The following is a 17,032-nucleotide window of genomic DNA, read 5'->3' as shown; positions in this document are numbered from 1 at the left end:
ATAGTAAAAATTTTCAACAATCATAATTAGTAAAATTTTCAATGTATAGGATACACATATAAAACTACAAAATATGTTTCTTACTTTTATCTCCATAATAGAGTGTTGATACAAAGAAACAATTACTTCTTCCATTTCGCTTAGGATTAAATGTAATTGTGGATTAATATGAAAAGTTTCTGCAACATAGATAAGCTTATAGAATCGAAGGACACTTATCGTAATTTTAATAAGTGCTTACGTTACGTATTACCGGATTTCCGTTGTAAAACGTTCATCATTGGAGTAAACCGCGTACGAACCTTCATTGTTTCGACATCCTCCCGCGGTTACGCCTCTCCTCCAGCTACCTTGATAGAGTTTCATCTGCCAGGTATGTTTGCTATGCAACGATGGCTCATCCCTCGACGTTTCGGCATCAAGATGTACAACTTCTAAATGAGTGAATGTCTTCACGAAATCTGAATACGATATCCTACAATTCATGTAACTTTTGTTAATTATTCCTATTCGCACATCTGTAATACTTATTATAATATTTAATAGTTATTGTGCAACTATAAATTTTAATAAGATGTATTTAAATAAAACGCCAAAACTTGTTTTATGAATTAAGACATTATTATAATTAGCTCACCAGAATTCTCCCTCGGCCATGTTTCTGACCGCTAAACGATCCCTTTCCATTGGTGGTACTTCATCCCATTCAAGACCACCTCTTGCCCAAGCGCCAACATACTCCCTACCAGGTCCAAGAGGATTTCTTAATTTTACTAACTGAACCGCTTCACCGTTAAATGTTTCCACCTATATTTTATGCAACGATCCATCGTGAAGTACGAGTCGGAAGTAATCAAAATCATTGAATAATTATTATTTCTGGTAATTACCCTCTCAATAGCGTAGAGTCTGTAATTGATACCCATCTGAATACCATTGGCGAGTTTTTCTGTACTGGCACGAATCTTAAACAAAGTAAAAACAAATAATTTGGGATATATAATAACAAAATAATAAATATATAATAACAAAATAACTTGCAATAGTTTTACGAAGTAGATACAAGAAATCAATATTTTGTTTATTTAAAAGTTAATAAAAAATCGCTTACTTGCTGTTGATTGTTATTTACTGTACACGTGATAAGAGACGTCATATCAAGGAGTTTCGCAAGAACACGTCCACACGCTGTAGGATCCTGGCGTATCGCGATACTCTCTGTAATCCCTCCGGTGAGATCAGACAAACCATCCAACAGAGTTCCATACTTCAGAGCTTCATATGACCCATGCAATCTAGAATCAAAGAAAAAAAAATCAGTTTCTCCGTTTCGAGGTAACTTTCTTGGCTTAACAAGCGATCTTAACATTACAAATAGGGTATTCTTAACAAGCGATCTTAACATTACAAATCAAAGGTATGCGGGAAGTTCTATCTATCATTTGTTCAATTTCAACGAGTTGTCAGGGATTTCTATCCGCATCGTTGAAATGGTAGTGAAAACCCGTATCACAGGCGGTATTTTTCAAACGCAGGAATGCCGAGATTGGCACAGGGAAAGCTGATGTCGAGAATTTTTCGACCTGTGCGACCCTTTCTCGTCGATGATAAAGCAACTCTCGAGAAGCACCACGCGATCGCGATTTCTCGCGGATTCTTCATCGATTCCGCGAAGAAAGTTGAGTCGACGGCTCGTTAATCTCGCTCGCCACGCTACCGGAATAGTGGCTTTTGTTCCGCGAAGCGAACGTACGGGCTTGATTAAGTCAGCGTGCCAAGATTTCGTCTCAGAAATCATCGGTCGAGATAGAAAGGCGAGATCTTGCGCTAACTGATAAGCGGATAGGCGAGAAGGTAGCGATGCTATCTGCTTGAATGTGCCGTTCCTGCGAGAATTAGCGTTCTCTAGATAACGGGGTTTCTTTCTCTCGCTCTATCTTTGTCGACTGGCTCGTCCTAGTAACGCCAACGCCTCTTCTGCATCTACGTACGCCCGCTGCCGACTAGATAACAAGCTTTCCGCGCAGAGTGTACCATACGTCAGTATACAGGCGTTGGTATAAAGTTTATTATAGATTGAAAATTCCAAAATTAATAATATTTGAATCCACGTTTTATAATATGTAAGACTTTTTTTGTATTGTTTCGACGAGTATTATATACTTTCAATACAATTAACACCGAGTTTCTGAAACACTGTATACGTAGGCTAATCTCTAAACTGTAACCATTCACACGAGCTGTTCATCAAATAGTCACATGGGTATTTTCTCAGGGAAGACGACCAACAAACAGATCCGTTTTCCAATTGTGTGCCAGGTATGGGCTTTAGATTCGGTGTGTTCCGTAATTTGCCAGCGGCGGAAGTGGCAGGGACTCGGAAGTGGTCGCGAGGTTGTTGGTTCGCGGCCAGAATGCCAGTTCGAAGCGGGACGAGTTAACAGCGGCAAAGATCGGGCCTTTGGTTATTTTCACTGATCGAATTACGTTCCAAGGAAACGAATGCATCGTCGATTGAATTATATAGTTAAATTGAGCTGTTGATTTAGAGTAAGAGCGATTTGGAGTGGTCTATGATAAAGTTGAATTTAGAGGAAGTTTCAACGGGAGATGGACGAAACGATCGGTTAGACTGGAAGTTGTAGAAAGGAATGTGTAAAGCACGGTGTAAAGGTCACCGCGCCTTCGATTGAACACTCTGTTGACTATGTAACACCGCTGTCAGTTTGTAAGTCAACGGTAACACGAGTCTTGCCATTGACGTACATCCGTCCCGTGACTATCTAACGGAGTGATGAAGTCACATGCGGATGTGCAATGTCATTTGCAATTCTTTCGTGCGACTGTCGCATTACGATACTTCGAATGACATCCATAATACAGTGGCACACGGTAAAACAATTTCAAGATCGACGCAGATCGGTGTATGCGAGAGGCTACACGAAAGTCATGCATACGACTACTAACGGCTGCTTCGTTTTTTAGAAAATAAACTTGACTGATGTTCTATGAAAATTATTTTCTACGTTGTCCTAAATTTTAATGTTACTTCATTATCGAATAGATTAAAGATGAGTTTAATTAAAGGAATCGTTTTTCTAACTTAATTATTTCCTTCTCGTGTCAAACTGATCTTTCACATTTCTTTGTATCAAATTACGAATGAGAATCAACACTCGCGCGAGATATCAAAAACAGCAAGTTAAAAAGGAATGAACAAAACAAAATTAGTTCTGGGTACTCGGATAAGAGGAGCAACGAGTGCAGGTTTCTTTGTTTAGAGAAAGAGAGGTGCCAAATGTGCTCGTAATTAGCCTCAATACTGAAACGATTCACGAGGAAAAATGAGGAGCTTGTACGTTTGCCGTAGTCCCGTGGCATTAATAAATCGATAAGAATTTATTAAGAAATTCAGAGAATCATTAAGTAGATGAACTGTTAACGAGGCCCCTGTTTTCGATTGTCCATTAGCACGGTATATGCTTGCTGTAGCAGTTTCGTGGCCTCAGATACGAGCGTGGACTGTGGTCATCAGTGCACTGACCTCCGATCCATTGCTGGCAACCAACGAACCGACTACTCGTCGAGTGAAAGTATCCGCGGATATACTTGCTTAGTATATCCATGGTCGGCATGTGCATGCACAAATATACAGTACCGAATATAGCCCGGCATACCGTCGTATCCCGAAGCTATGTCGAATTCTGATTTCTCGTTGCTCGCACGCCAAAACAGTTGATCCCATCGCTGAAAATCTTGTTATCCGAATACCAACGCGGTGAATCATCGTCCTCGAGTTTGCATTTCACGGAGGGAAGGCTATTCGAACATTTACAACTGCATTACGAGCTACACTTTCTCTGTTTCGAAGTTTAAGTTCGTTGAATGTTCTACGTGTGTCATTGTCTATTTATTATTAAAATCAAATCGGTCAGAATCGAATCGGTGTGAATTCGTCCTTTCCTAATTGATAGTAGATATCTAGAAGTGGAAATTGGTTTGCACTTTCTTCTCAAACAAAAATCGATAGGTCATGTGTAAATAAACCTACTTTCTTTCGCGAAAAATCATGAGAATACGAAACCTGAATTTTAATTATTAGCGAAACGCAAAGTGTTTGCAAATGTATTACAAATCTCTACGTATAAACTGCGGATTTTTATTCACTTTTATCCTCTTCAAAGTATTTTTAATAATATCTAATAGATACAAGATTTCATTTTCTACCTAAATTCTATTTTCTTAATCTATGAGGAAATTAAAATATTAGGTTACATTTGTTGTCTATTTATGACTGCGTAACGAGAAAAATCTATCAAGATTAAATAATCTAGATCAAATATACCAATTCCGGTTATAACTATAAACAGGAAAATCGCGCTAATCATCTCGAAGAGGAGAAACCGAATCGCTTCTGACGAGTTGAAAAAGGAGTTAATTGCTCAGCGAAATCGTTACAGTTACAAAATAATTAGAACTAAAACGCGTATCGTAGGATTGGGGAATAACCAGTGAACAGATAATATGCGTTACTTAGCAACCTTCTCGGTTGCTTCGAGTATTGCGCGTGTTGGAACAGGCACTGGTTTCTAATGGAAATCGTGGAGAAGCGCGTCCAGCATAATTCTTTGGTTGGCTGTGCACGCGTTGGCATGCGAAACGTACGTACGAGCTTTCTAACTGATTTTAGTACAACCACCGGATTAATAAGCCTGGATGTGTATGGTACGTTCCGGATCGATAGGATCTATGCGACAGGGTTATCGTGAAAGAGGAAAGGTCGCAGAACCGAACGAACGCTTTTCTCCACGGGTGGAGAGAAGTGTGTCATCGGCATCGGCGAGATTCTCTCGAGGTTGGAGAACGCCTCTCTCTCTTTCTTCCTCTCTATCGCTCTCAGTATCGAATCGGAACGCGTGGAATACTAATTTCGTCGTCGTCAGAGAGTCATCAGCCAGTTTATCATTTCGGTGAATATTATCTGCCGTACGGGATCTTCACGTGCCCGCCAAATGAAACTGGATTTCAGGCCAATGTTAGCCAGATAATATCGATTTTTATAAAAATTGTGAATTTCCTTTTAGGAGGACTGTACGAAGAAAAAGATCGTTCGTTAGACACGGTTCGCTTGTACAATGTTCGATAGAGATCGCTATCGCTCGTAATTGCAGGAAATTAGATAAATAAATGAAAATATACGATATCGTAGCGAGATTTTAATTAATATCGGAATCTACATGATTCTGTTCTAATTAATAGTCGCTTGATGGAAATGTCTTATTAGCGTTTGCATAGAAGAAAATTTGGTAAGAATGTTCAGTAAATTGAACGTACGGTGTTGAGTTCGACGATAATCTGATGAAAACATCTTACAATTAGAAGTACTCATTCATACATATGTATATAGCAGTAAAATCACTTTGATCGTCTTAAAATTATCTTTTGAGCTATAAATAATCTTTATCTTTGATTAAAGTAACAAGCAAGTCATAACACTTCATAATATTATGTTTTCAATTATCGAATGATTTCCGTTTTACGCAAGTAAAATATTTGTTGGAAGAATGTAATTTCCATCCTCCTCGTAATTACCTAATTGATGATAAATATAAATTCTGATTTTAAAGGAAATGCCAAGAAACAACATACTTTTAAATACAATATGTAAAAATGATTCAATCCTCAATAATTTAATCCTAATAAGAGTTTATCTATGTTAACAAAAATCACGAATTCCATCGAATTACAAAGATCTTTTCATTTTCATATTTGTTACCGCTATTTTTAGTCCCTTTCTTCTCCAACAAACAGTAAATTACGAAAAATTTTAAAAAAACGATAGGGTTCACCGTCAGTGTCAATTAACCGTACGATTGTTCAATTATCTTTACGATTGCAATTGGGTTCGCAAGATCACTGACATATATTAATAAAAATTAATGATCGTTACCTATCAAGGAATAGATATTTTCAAACTTTCATCGTAAGGTCTACTGCAAAAGTCAATTGATGCCAATCACATTTTTAATACAAACGTAAAATATTATACGGTCACAATCGGTTATAGAAGCCAGTTGATTTCAAGCGATTCAGTGTTAATCGATTGCATCGTAAATTCAACGTAGAACGGAAGTCATCAAGTGACAGCAACGCACTATTAATTATTAATGAATCCTGACCTCGATTCCTTTGCCAGAAGTTATTGACCAGTATAATCGTCGCCATGTACAAACATTTTGTAAGCCACATTACGATACATCGTTCTCTCAGTGAATGTAATCGAACGAATCAAATTAATTGAAAAGAAATACTAATGTTTGGACCTGGATCAAACGATCGTTCGAAATTAATTTACGAAGAAATTTTTTATTATATTTGATTAAGTCATAACTTCACGATTCAATAAAGCTTTTCACGTAATATATTCTTTGGTTTGTTTCACTTACGAAATGCTATATTTTATTGTCTACATTTTTTAATTTGACAAGCGTATCAGATTTAACGGCTGTGTCACGTATGTACATTCATTACATATGTTGTGTAATTTCTTAATCAGTTATTTAGTTTCGTATGGTAACGCTATGTAGCTTATGAAAATATTTATTATTATAGAAACTTCTATAGTAACTATAGTTACTATAGTTACTTATAGAAACTTCTTCTGAATATATATATATGCAGATTGCGGATTTTTGTGTAAATTTATAATTTTATGTAAATATTCTATTTCAGATATCTTATATATATATATATTTTTTTTTTTTTGCATATTAAACTCATTTTGCGTATTTCTGCATTTCTAAATTTCGTATAAATGCATAAAATCATAATTTTGCGTATTGTACGAAAGATGTTGTATGATATACGTCATAATATACTCATATTTAAAGCAAATTATTCATAGTATATATTAATTTTTTACTGTTTATACTGTCTGCTTATAAAAAACGTTGCATAATTTTTACATACATATACTTTACCAATATAATTATAATACTTGTGTAATAACAAAATTTCCAGAGGTTAATTAAAATTATATTTTCTGCAATAAGTGTTCAAATACTTTCATGAGCTACTGTACTTATAACGTTTCATTTTTTTGTTTTGCTTTCTCTCGATAAAATGCAACACAATCACAATTTCTTGTTACACGTGTGCGTGTTACATGTACGTAGATATATTGTGACGCAAGATGCTTACGTTTGATGATGAAATTATAACGAGCTGTGTTCTCGACTGTAAAATAAGGGTACATGCTACAAGTGTTTCCCTTAAGTGAATATGTAATCGAAAATAGAAAACTCTGTTGAGTTTTGTAACTGTCTAATTCAAGGAATTAAACAAGTTAACACAGAAGAAATTGACCTAATGAATCCAGTAAATTATTTACTGGAAATAAATGAAAAGAATCTTCGAGAATCGACACGATTGGATTTATGTCGCAATGAAAATGGTAAATAGTCGCGCTGCATTAACAGCGAAACTCGGACTTGTAGTGTTAATGAGAATTATGCTTGGTTGATCAACATTCACGACAAACAGATTAACATTTTATTGATGTGTTTAATGAATGAAAATTTCTAGTTTTCCTAATTTTATCAATTTCTCATTCTGAATATTAAATTACATGACTGAATAATTCGAATAAAATTTAAACGAGGATCAGAATCTCAGACCATGGAACAATCGCGCTATTCTGGCATTAAAATCTCCAGCTCCTCCAGTACGCTCTAACAAGCCAAGTGAAGACATTCTACGTAAAACGATCAATACGTTACACATGACACGAAAATCAGTACAACAGATTACACTATATTAAATTTTCCTATAAAATATCTTCAAACATTCGCGTATAAAACTTAGAGAACGTGACCTTCTTTCTCGCCGACGCGATAACTCAAAGGATGCCTCCTCGGCATTCTTTTTATTAACGTCGGAACTGCGAAGGAAAGAAAATATCGCTCGAGCAAAATATTCCACCGGACGTACACGCACGTATGTAAATAATCGCGTTATCGCCAGTAAAATTTGTTGCGGCCATGGGTCTCGTAAACTTGGAGAAAAAAGGAAAAGAGAGAAGAAACAAGGAGAAGGAAGGAAGGAAGAAAGAAAGAAAATGGAGAATGAATTACGGTCGATTCTTATCGGCGATTCCGCTCTTCTTTCGCCAGTTGCTTCTCGCGAGGTCGTCTTCCTCTTCGAGGCCCCTTCAATGTCACGTTGCAGTCGTTTCAAAAACAACGCCCAGCCACGGCTTACACATCCCTCCGACGGCAAGAAACGAAGAGAAGTCGAGGAAGGGACGCGAGCAAGAAGCGGATAACGAGGTGAAGGAAAGAAGAAGGAAGGAGCGGACGATCATCAGCGGAAAGATTAAGAGGAGGAGCAAGGACCTTCGGCAAAACCGGTCATCGTTGCTGGTTCGTTCGTTCGCGTAAACGCGTCTTCCACCTCGGGAAAGGGAATTGCGCGGAACCATTATTCGCACCGGGGATTCGCTTTATAGATCTTATGAGACACCGTAAATAAATTCCGTGTCTCCTGCGTTATGACGTCCGTTTCGTTTACCGTGTTCTTGAATCTCTCGATTATACACCACTTTGTTACTGATCGTATCTTTTCACCGTTACGGCTCGTTTTGTCTCGTTTCATTAAAATGTTCTCCAATGTTTTGACGATTAAACTCGGGAGGTATAAATCTACTCGTGATTCTTTCGACAATGTTTCTCTCGATACTATTTTATTTTTTTTTGGAATTTGAAATTATTATTCGTTTTTCTTTTACCGAAGCGTAGGATAAATTTATCGTTTTGAAAATGTTACAACTTCAATATGAGAGTTTATGTAATATAATACTGCAATTATGTAATAATCGCGTGGATGTTTGTGCATTCATGAAAATTTAAATATGTAGAAATGTAGATATACGATACATGAAGACGGTTTGAACGTGTATTTTAATCGTATATAAAAAATCCAAGGTATAATTAGTTAGGAGTTCTGCTTAGATTCCATTTTTTAAATCGTATTTAGAAAAATATAAATTAAACATCCGGAATTTATTGTGGATGTAGTAAAATTAGATTTATTACGTGCAAAGATCTTCATTTTTCTTTTATCTTTTAAATAATTCTTTAAATATATCTACGTATAATTAATATTTTTTTTCTTTTCACGTTTACGAAAATCATTGAATATTAGAATTATCGTATGACTTTCGAATTTTTTGCGAGAACAGAGAGAACTACGGATCGAATGAATATGCAAACATGCGAATAACTTTCACGCTACTACGGTCGATCTTGTAAGCTCCAGTGGGTGGCGTGGGTGTTCATCAGGTGGACGTTCATGGTGCGTTAGCACGAAGATCGACCTTACTCAGATCGATCGATGAACCTCGATCGCCACCGCCTTCTACACCCACGTGAAACCGGTCAATTGACTACTTTGATATTATAACACCCGAAGACACGCATTTTCAAAGCTTGTTTTTTCTCCATTCATGATATCATTCATCTACCATTTAAGTCTATAGTACATCTAGCTAATAAAAATAATCAGATGATATAATTATAGATTGAAATGTTGGAAATCTTAAAAAAAAAATTCTAGCATTTCAACTGGTAATTTGTACGTATACTTGATCAATTGACATCCTACGATATGTGAATCTTGCAAACAGTTAATCTTTCTACCTATTTTGATAAAATACCTATAGAAAATATTTATTATATTTATTAAGAGTATTCAATTTATAAAGAAATTCTCATTTAATTAAAACAAAATTATTTTATAAAGGATATACTTTAACTTACTACATTTCCGTACACATCTACATAATCCCCGCCCAAAATTTTGGAGCACTCCCTTTTAAAAAATAAAAGGATAAATAAGTTTTTTCGTACGTTTGCTTAAGAAATACGAATATTGTAATTATAAGTTCATTTCTACGTATAATCCACTGCAGTGGATTATACTTTATTTCAATACTTTAAATGAATATTTTTATTTGTGAATATCATAAAAATGAAATATTAATATCATATAACTAAGGAATGAGTCATTTCTTTTGAAACCCTATAACTGTGAACTTTCGAGCGGAAATATACACGCAATAAAAAGAATACTTTGAACTTTATATTGACACGTTAAGTCAACTAAATCACTTCCCTAATTCTCATCAAAAGGAGGAGATGAGAGAATCAGGCGCGAGAAAGAATCTCATGCGCGGCCGCTCGCGTGATGGACAAATAAGTGAGCACTCTCGAGTTGAAGCACTTCCCGCGATACTTACTTGGCATACGCTTTCTCCAGAAGAGCCGGCCAGAATTGATCACTGTGACGACTTTGCACGAAAGCCAGCCGACCGTGAATTGCCGGTAGCCTGTCGTCGACGAGAACTTCGACCCATGCACCGCACCACCATAACCGGAACCTGAAGACCCCGGCGTACTCGGCCGTCGGTGACCCAGGGGGTTCTCCGCTGTTCCCAAATCCTTGATCGGCCGGTACCACTCTGTAGAAAAGTCCTTTACTCAAGTGGAGGACGCCCAGACAGGAAACTAGCCATTTGTCACCTGGATTTAAGAACGAAGTGTTAAAAAGTATGATAAATGAAATAAATAACTATAGAATATAAATGTAATTAAATATAATTAAAAATCATAATTATTATTATAAAATATATCACAAGAAATTCGGAAATTTATTACTTTTTTGGAAATTTCTCTTTTTTTAGATGTTAAAATATATTTCTTCGTAATCTAAATAAAATATAGATACTAACTGTAAAGAGTATACTAGATTTGAGAGTTTTTTTGATAAGTTTACACAGAACTTCATTTTCTACGCCGTTAATCTTTTACGTCATGATTATGTAAGTGGAAGTAAGAAGATATAGGGGAATGTTCGACTAACGAGCTTACGCTGAATGGACTTTTACTGAATGAGAATGAAGACTTATGTGCAAATTGTAAGTGCATTGATCTTCGAAGAATACAGTAAACAATGGAAGACGTACGAGTGTGTTTCACGAAATAGACAGATTACAACTGCATTTTCTTCTTTGTACGCGTTTTTCATTCATTCATTACACATAAGATCGATAAATATGAGACGAAGCTTATTACGATCCAAATTAACTTTTGGTATATGTATTTTGCGCGAGCTATTGCTGCTGTGTCATCGTTAATTAATTAGCTGCGGAATCACGAGAAATTTCTGTAATTACATTGTTCGCGGTGATTATTCGTTACTTCTGGACTTTATCAGAAAATGGTAAATAATAATCGAAAGTAAAAGAGCATTATTAAATGTAAATGCAATAAGTTTACAAATAATTTGTTCTTTCTTCGCGTTTCATAATTGAATACGTTTAAAAAGCGAGTGGTATTAGTCAGTGATTAGACCTTCAAAAACGAAAGTTAACTGAGCGAACATACGAACATCGTCGTGGTGTGTTCGATCGAAGAAAATGTTCTCACGACGTTACGACACACCTTCGATCGAAGATTACGAATCTGTTTCGCTTCTCTACGAAGTTCATCAGTACTCTGTTCCATAATTTATCTGCTAATATAATTTTAATGCCTCTTTCTCCTTTGATATTTATTCATGCATTCCCACGTTCGCTACTATTCAAACGAAAAAAGAAAGAAGAAGTGAAGAATCGCTTCTATTGTTACGCAATATCTTACCAGAGCATAGAAATTTAATTATTTGACTTCCGACTTCGAAAATACGATCAGTTTAAAATAAAATCATACATATCTTGAGAATCACGAAATTAATATTCAAATAATTATAGAATTTTTATGATTATATGTGAAATTAGTTTTGAAATTTTATTAGTAGTGAGCTCACGATTATATATTAAATTTAAAACCAATCTAAAAATGTGTATAGGAGTTATTGCAAATATATATTTAGTAAAAAATTAGAACGCAGAATGAATACTTAATATAATAAGTATATAAGTGAAGTATATAAGTGTTAAATATTGTTTCATCGGATATTGAAATTTATACATTATATTGATACAATTGATCGCGACTCGTATTAAGTACTTTGTAATTTCTATATATATTTTTAAATTTGTTTGTTTTAAAATTAACGTGAGATCGACATGAACTCGGTGACGATCGGTCATTTGCCGCGACCTGATTAAATTGTGTATCTCTATTCAAATGGTGCTCGCATTGATCCACTTTCACTAGAAGGAGACCCGGTTCTGAACCGCAACGATTACAGATGAGCTAACCGGTGTCCAGTTCTTACTGGGTAAACAAATATTTTCGTTTGAACCTGTCACTCCTTCGAGCTTGGACAGCCCGGAGAGAGATAATACCCACGAAAGCGTGTCCATTGTAATTATGCCTTGACGTCGTGGCTCGACGTTCGCGCTGACATCGGTGTCAAGAACTGCAAACACATTGTGCAAGAAAGTACAACGGGCAATTTACGAAGCTGCGTATGGCGTAAAATCAGATTTTTACGAAGAATATCCACAGAGAATATCTGACAGAAATTTTTATTGTGATATTGTGAAAGAGTAGGAAGACAGAGATATAAAGTATAAATTAAGTCAATGTCGTAATATAAAATTGTAATTAGTAAATTGCTGTAATGTTATCTAATAAACTCTTGTCACTATATTTAGTACTTCAGATTCATAGTTACTAGTTATTTCTTTACATGTAAAGTAAAAATTACGTTTCGTTAATTCTTAATAGAACTTCCTAGTGAAAGTTACTTCTGAAATTAGTTGGTCGTATATAATGTTAACTCACCAGTGGATCATTAAGACCGCTGCAACCCCTTTCAATTTCAAATGTCATACGTTGATATAATTTTTATCATTATTTGAAAATATATGTAATTTTTTATTATCTAATTATCCTTCTAATTTTATTTATCAATTTGGTACAAATTAAAACTTCAACTATTAAAATTGGAAGTCTACTTAAAGAGTTAAAATAAAAGTAACTAAAATGTAAAGAGTATACATAACTACTATTGAAAAATTAATTCAGATACCTTTCACGCAATATCTACACTCCCATTTATAAACCATAAGATTCTTTCTAATTTTAAACGTAAACTTAAACTAATAAAATATACCTGTAATAAAATCTTCAAGATATAGTAATCTACTAAAACTGTTTAATTGTAGCATGCCTGGTTATATCCATCTAGCCTGAGGATATTATTTCATAATATTACCATAGATATCTTCAAGACAATCTTGTGATTTTATTGAATCGTGGGGATAGAATTTGCAAATGTCGCGAAAGTGATTCGAAACGAACAATTGACTTTCGCTGAACAGTGGGAAAATAAGAGATAGTTATCAATGAATCGTAATTATAAACGAAATGTAATTATAAAACGATTCGCGTAATTCGTTGTTTCTGTTATGATGACGAGCACGAATACTCAACGTATTAAACGTTTAAATAATTGTTATCACGATCGCGTTGTGCCCGCATTTTTCCCATTGGATCGTAAACATGTGTGCCAGCGCTTGTAGAGCGGAAAGAAAGGTGCCTCGATTATTCAAATAAATGGGAAAGAATGCTTCTCTACAATTTTATATTCAATATCTGTCAAACATGGATTTTTTTCGAAATGTACATTTTGAAATTTTGAATCTTTGGCATACAATAATTATCTTGCATTGAAAATGAGTATGTTACTATAATAATAAATGAGATTAAATAATAAATGAGAAACTTGATATTTATAAAGAAAGTATTGCATGTATCACTGCATCTATTTTAAAAATTAAAATCCCATTCGAAGACCACAGTCTAATATTATCTATATATTAAACATTTTTTAAATTTCTATTCAGAAGCTTGATGACATTACTACAATATGGTTTTATTATTTATATCTATCTTCAAAAAATCTACTCTCTGAGTAATTTTTAAACATACACAACGCAAAATATTAAAAACACCATTTCACAGTAAAGTAATATAAAGAATTGACAAAAACAAATATATTTAGCAGAAGAGTATAATATGCACAAATTTTGGTTAAAATAATATCAGGAGAATATTATCAATTTTCTAAAACCTAGATACTAGATCTCACATTTTAATTATTACCTGTAATTTTAATTATTTCTTTGCAAACCTACTAATTTTGAATTATTTTCTTTCATTCGTCCACTAAAAGTACAAAGGTACAATATTCAATAAAAAATGATGAAGTATCTCTGTCACACTTGCTTGGCTCATAGCAGGAGGAATTCGAATTGTCTTAAGTCGAAAGTCACGTATTGTGATAATTCCGCTTGCTTGCGTGTGCTCTTACGTACTTATACGCGGTAACGGGACACAGTACTGTGAATGTGTCGTCTTTGAGAAACGCGTTTGCACGAATTCCCGGATCGCGCCACTTCCGTCCACGATGCTACACTACCTACGATGCTCGTGAATCACTTACACACCGGCTCCTCACGAGACAGAGATTAAATTCGCGATGCGTTCCACGCTCTCGACTATACTTGGCGTTGTAACTCGTCGACCGCGATGCGACAGCTTGATAGAACCGTGGTCACGAATATCTTGTTGTTTCACTGTTCCCAGAAATCAGAGCACGTGTAACGGAAGATAAAAATGCAAATTCTTGAAAATAATCGTCCTTGAGTCATTCACTTGATGAAATTGGAATGAAAGTTTGGAGAGACGAATGTATGTGAAATAAAAGATATATAGTGTATCTAAAATATTATTAAAATTTTCCAGTTAGACGTCAGTTCAGATTTATATTAAAATTAGAACGAAATATTAATGAGAATATAATGATATTAAGAATTATGTATCATTTAGAAGAAGAATATTGTTTTATTTTTAATAATTTTTTATTTTCAAATGAGAATCATCGTTTCCAAATTATTCGTATACGACGAAAAAGAAATGGACTCTTTGCTCAAAAAATGCATTTTTTATTTAATAATCAACAGTGCTTGGTACCAACAAAAAATTGACTCCTTTTAAAATATATAACGAATATAATTTCTCAGATGATCATATACCATGGAAGTACTGATTTCAAGTTTAAATAATTCTCGTTAATAATTCTTAAAAACTGGAAACGATTATTACGAAGTCATTATTTTTCTAAGAAATGAAGTCTCTGAGAGACACTGACTTTCACATTTTTACGCGATGATGCAAAAATAAAGGTGCACGAGGAGGCCATAGAATTATCATACAATACTGCAGAGTTCGGTTATTCGTTAATTAAATCGCCGAGAATATCGATTATATCGGTACACGGTCATATGTGTCGTGGCCCGAAGAAAGCCCCTTGGTTCTAAGTTCTAACAGCTTCGATGACACGACCACACTATATCTCCCACGTTTCTCAAAGGTTACTGTAGTCACTTTCAGGGTTTGTACAATTTCGAGGTCGTCTATAGAAAGACTCGATGAGCGTATCAATTTAAGAAAATAATATTTCTACGATAGTGATAATGTCACATTAAGTAACAAATTATAGTAGTCAAAGCTCACCTGAAGATGTAATAATGGCTCGAAGATGTCACGAAATTGTAAATCATAATTCAGTGACAAGAATCTATAACCTCTTCATTATATATATGAAACTATACTCATATTCTTATAATAGCAAAATTTATAGTAATCTTTTTATTTCTTACCCATTTTCCCGGGAATCACGTCGAACTGGGCTGGTGTATCGCTGACAAATATTGGACGATTGCATAATTCCTAAAAAAAAAAAAGAAAAATATAATAAGTTATCCATTTCTAAAAATCATATGCATATTTATATACAGTAACTCATGAAAATATTCGAACACTTGTTATAGAACAAATTTTGTGTAAAATATATGTATATTGTATTTGTATAAAACATTCTGACATTTTATTGATACTGTAATGAAAGACAATTATTATGATTATATTCGTAAAATTTAAAACCAATTTAAAAATGTATATAGAAGTTACAAGACATTCATTGTAAGCATTAAAAAAAACTACACCTAAAAAAAAATTAGTATAAAGCATTAGTAGTCATCTTAAGCATATAATAAATATAGAAGATATAAATATAGAAGATATAATGATTGTGACTATAAAAATATTTTTGTAATTTCTGTATCAAACTTGTATTAAATATCTTTCAATTTCTATAGATATATTTAGATTTATTTCAAAAATTTGACTAATATAATCATGATAGTGAAATTTCAAAATGTTTTATACACGTAATATGTTCATAAAAAGTTCATTTACGTGTTAGAAACTTTCACGAAAAACTGCATAATTCTTGGAGTTTCATTTTTAGTTTAATATTCAAACATAGAACTTTTATGAAATGAAATATAGAACTTTTATGAATTGAATCGTGCAGAAAGTTTAGAACAATTAACAGATTTATTTTATATTATATTAATATTAATTTGACGTTATCTGATTGAAGCCCCAATCACAGAACAAAGGCTGATTATATAATGCACCGTTTTTTGTTCTATAATACATAGTTATTCCTAGACGGACGTGGAATGTGCGATTAGCAATTCTTCGCTTCGTCGAAACCTTCGGAATTCTTGCAACATTGTCGTTTTTTATCCTTCTTTTTGCAACTGAAGAACAATTTCCACGTTGTTCCCGGTTTCGGAAGAAACATTTCCGAGGATCATTTGACATATGATTTAAGCGTATCGTAACAGACAGTTGTTAATTACCGCTAATTATAATCCTCGAACATGACTCAACTATTTGCTGTTCGTCATTTATATTTTCATTGTTATGTTCGTTCTACTTTTACCGTGGCACTTCCTTCTTATTAGCAAAAATATTTTTCACGTACGAATTAATGAAAAATTTTACGTATTTTCTACAATCTTGTAAAATCAATCAAGATTTCACTCGACAAATTAACAACAATAATTGTACGTAATAAATCTTGACAAATGCGACGTGTAATTCTAAGAAAATATGAAAATTTGCAATTTAAACTTTTTTGAACTATTTTTAATTTTTTAGATGACAATTAC

General features: G+C 34.1%; 1 protein-coding gene across 1 annotated transcript in view; it reads right to left on the bottom strand.

Moving 5' to 3' along the window:
• The window catches only part of LOC122529020 (calpain-C), a 38,726-nt gene that overhangs the window by 1,527 nt on the left and 20,167 nt on the right, over positions 1–17,032 (bottom strand). The window contains exons 3-9 of the mRNA XM_043654740.1: positions 15,671–15,740; positions 10,295–10,577; positions 1,112–1,295; positions 891–965; positions 638–807; positions 303–475; positions 85–179 (exon numbers count right to left, since the gene is read on the bottom strand). Of these exons, the coding sequence (XP_043510675.1) occupies positions 85–179; positions 303–475; positions 638–807; positions 891–965; positions 1,112–1,295; positions 10,295–10,577; positions 15,671–15,740 (1,050 nt within the window). The remainder of the gene's footprint in view (positions 1–84; positions 180–302; positions 476–637; positions 808–890; positions 966–1,111; positions 1,296–10,294; positions 10,578–15,670; positions 15,741–17,032) is intronic.

The sequence above is a fragment of the Frieseomelitta varia genome, unplaced genomic scaffold, assembly GCF_011392965.1.
Source record: "Frieseomelitta varia isolate USP_RPSP 00005682 unplaced genomic scaffold, Fvar_1.2 scaffold_275, whole genome shotgun sequence".
Classification (NCBI taxonomy): domain Eukaryota; kingdom Metazoa; phylum Arthropoda; class Insecta; order Hymenoptera; family Apidae; genus Frieseomelitta; species Frieseomelitta varia.
The sequence above is the reverse complement of the archived record's forward strand: the minus strand, read 5'-3'. Positions and strand labels throughout refer to the sequence as shown.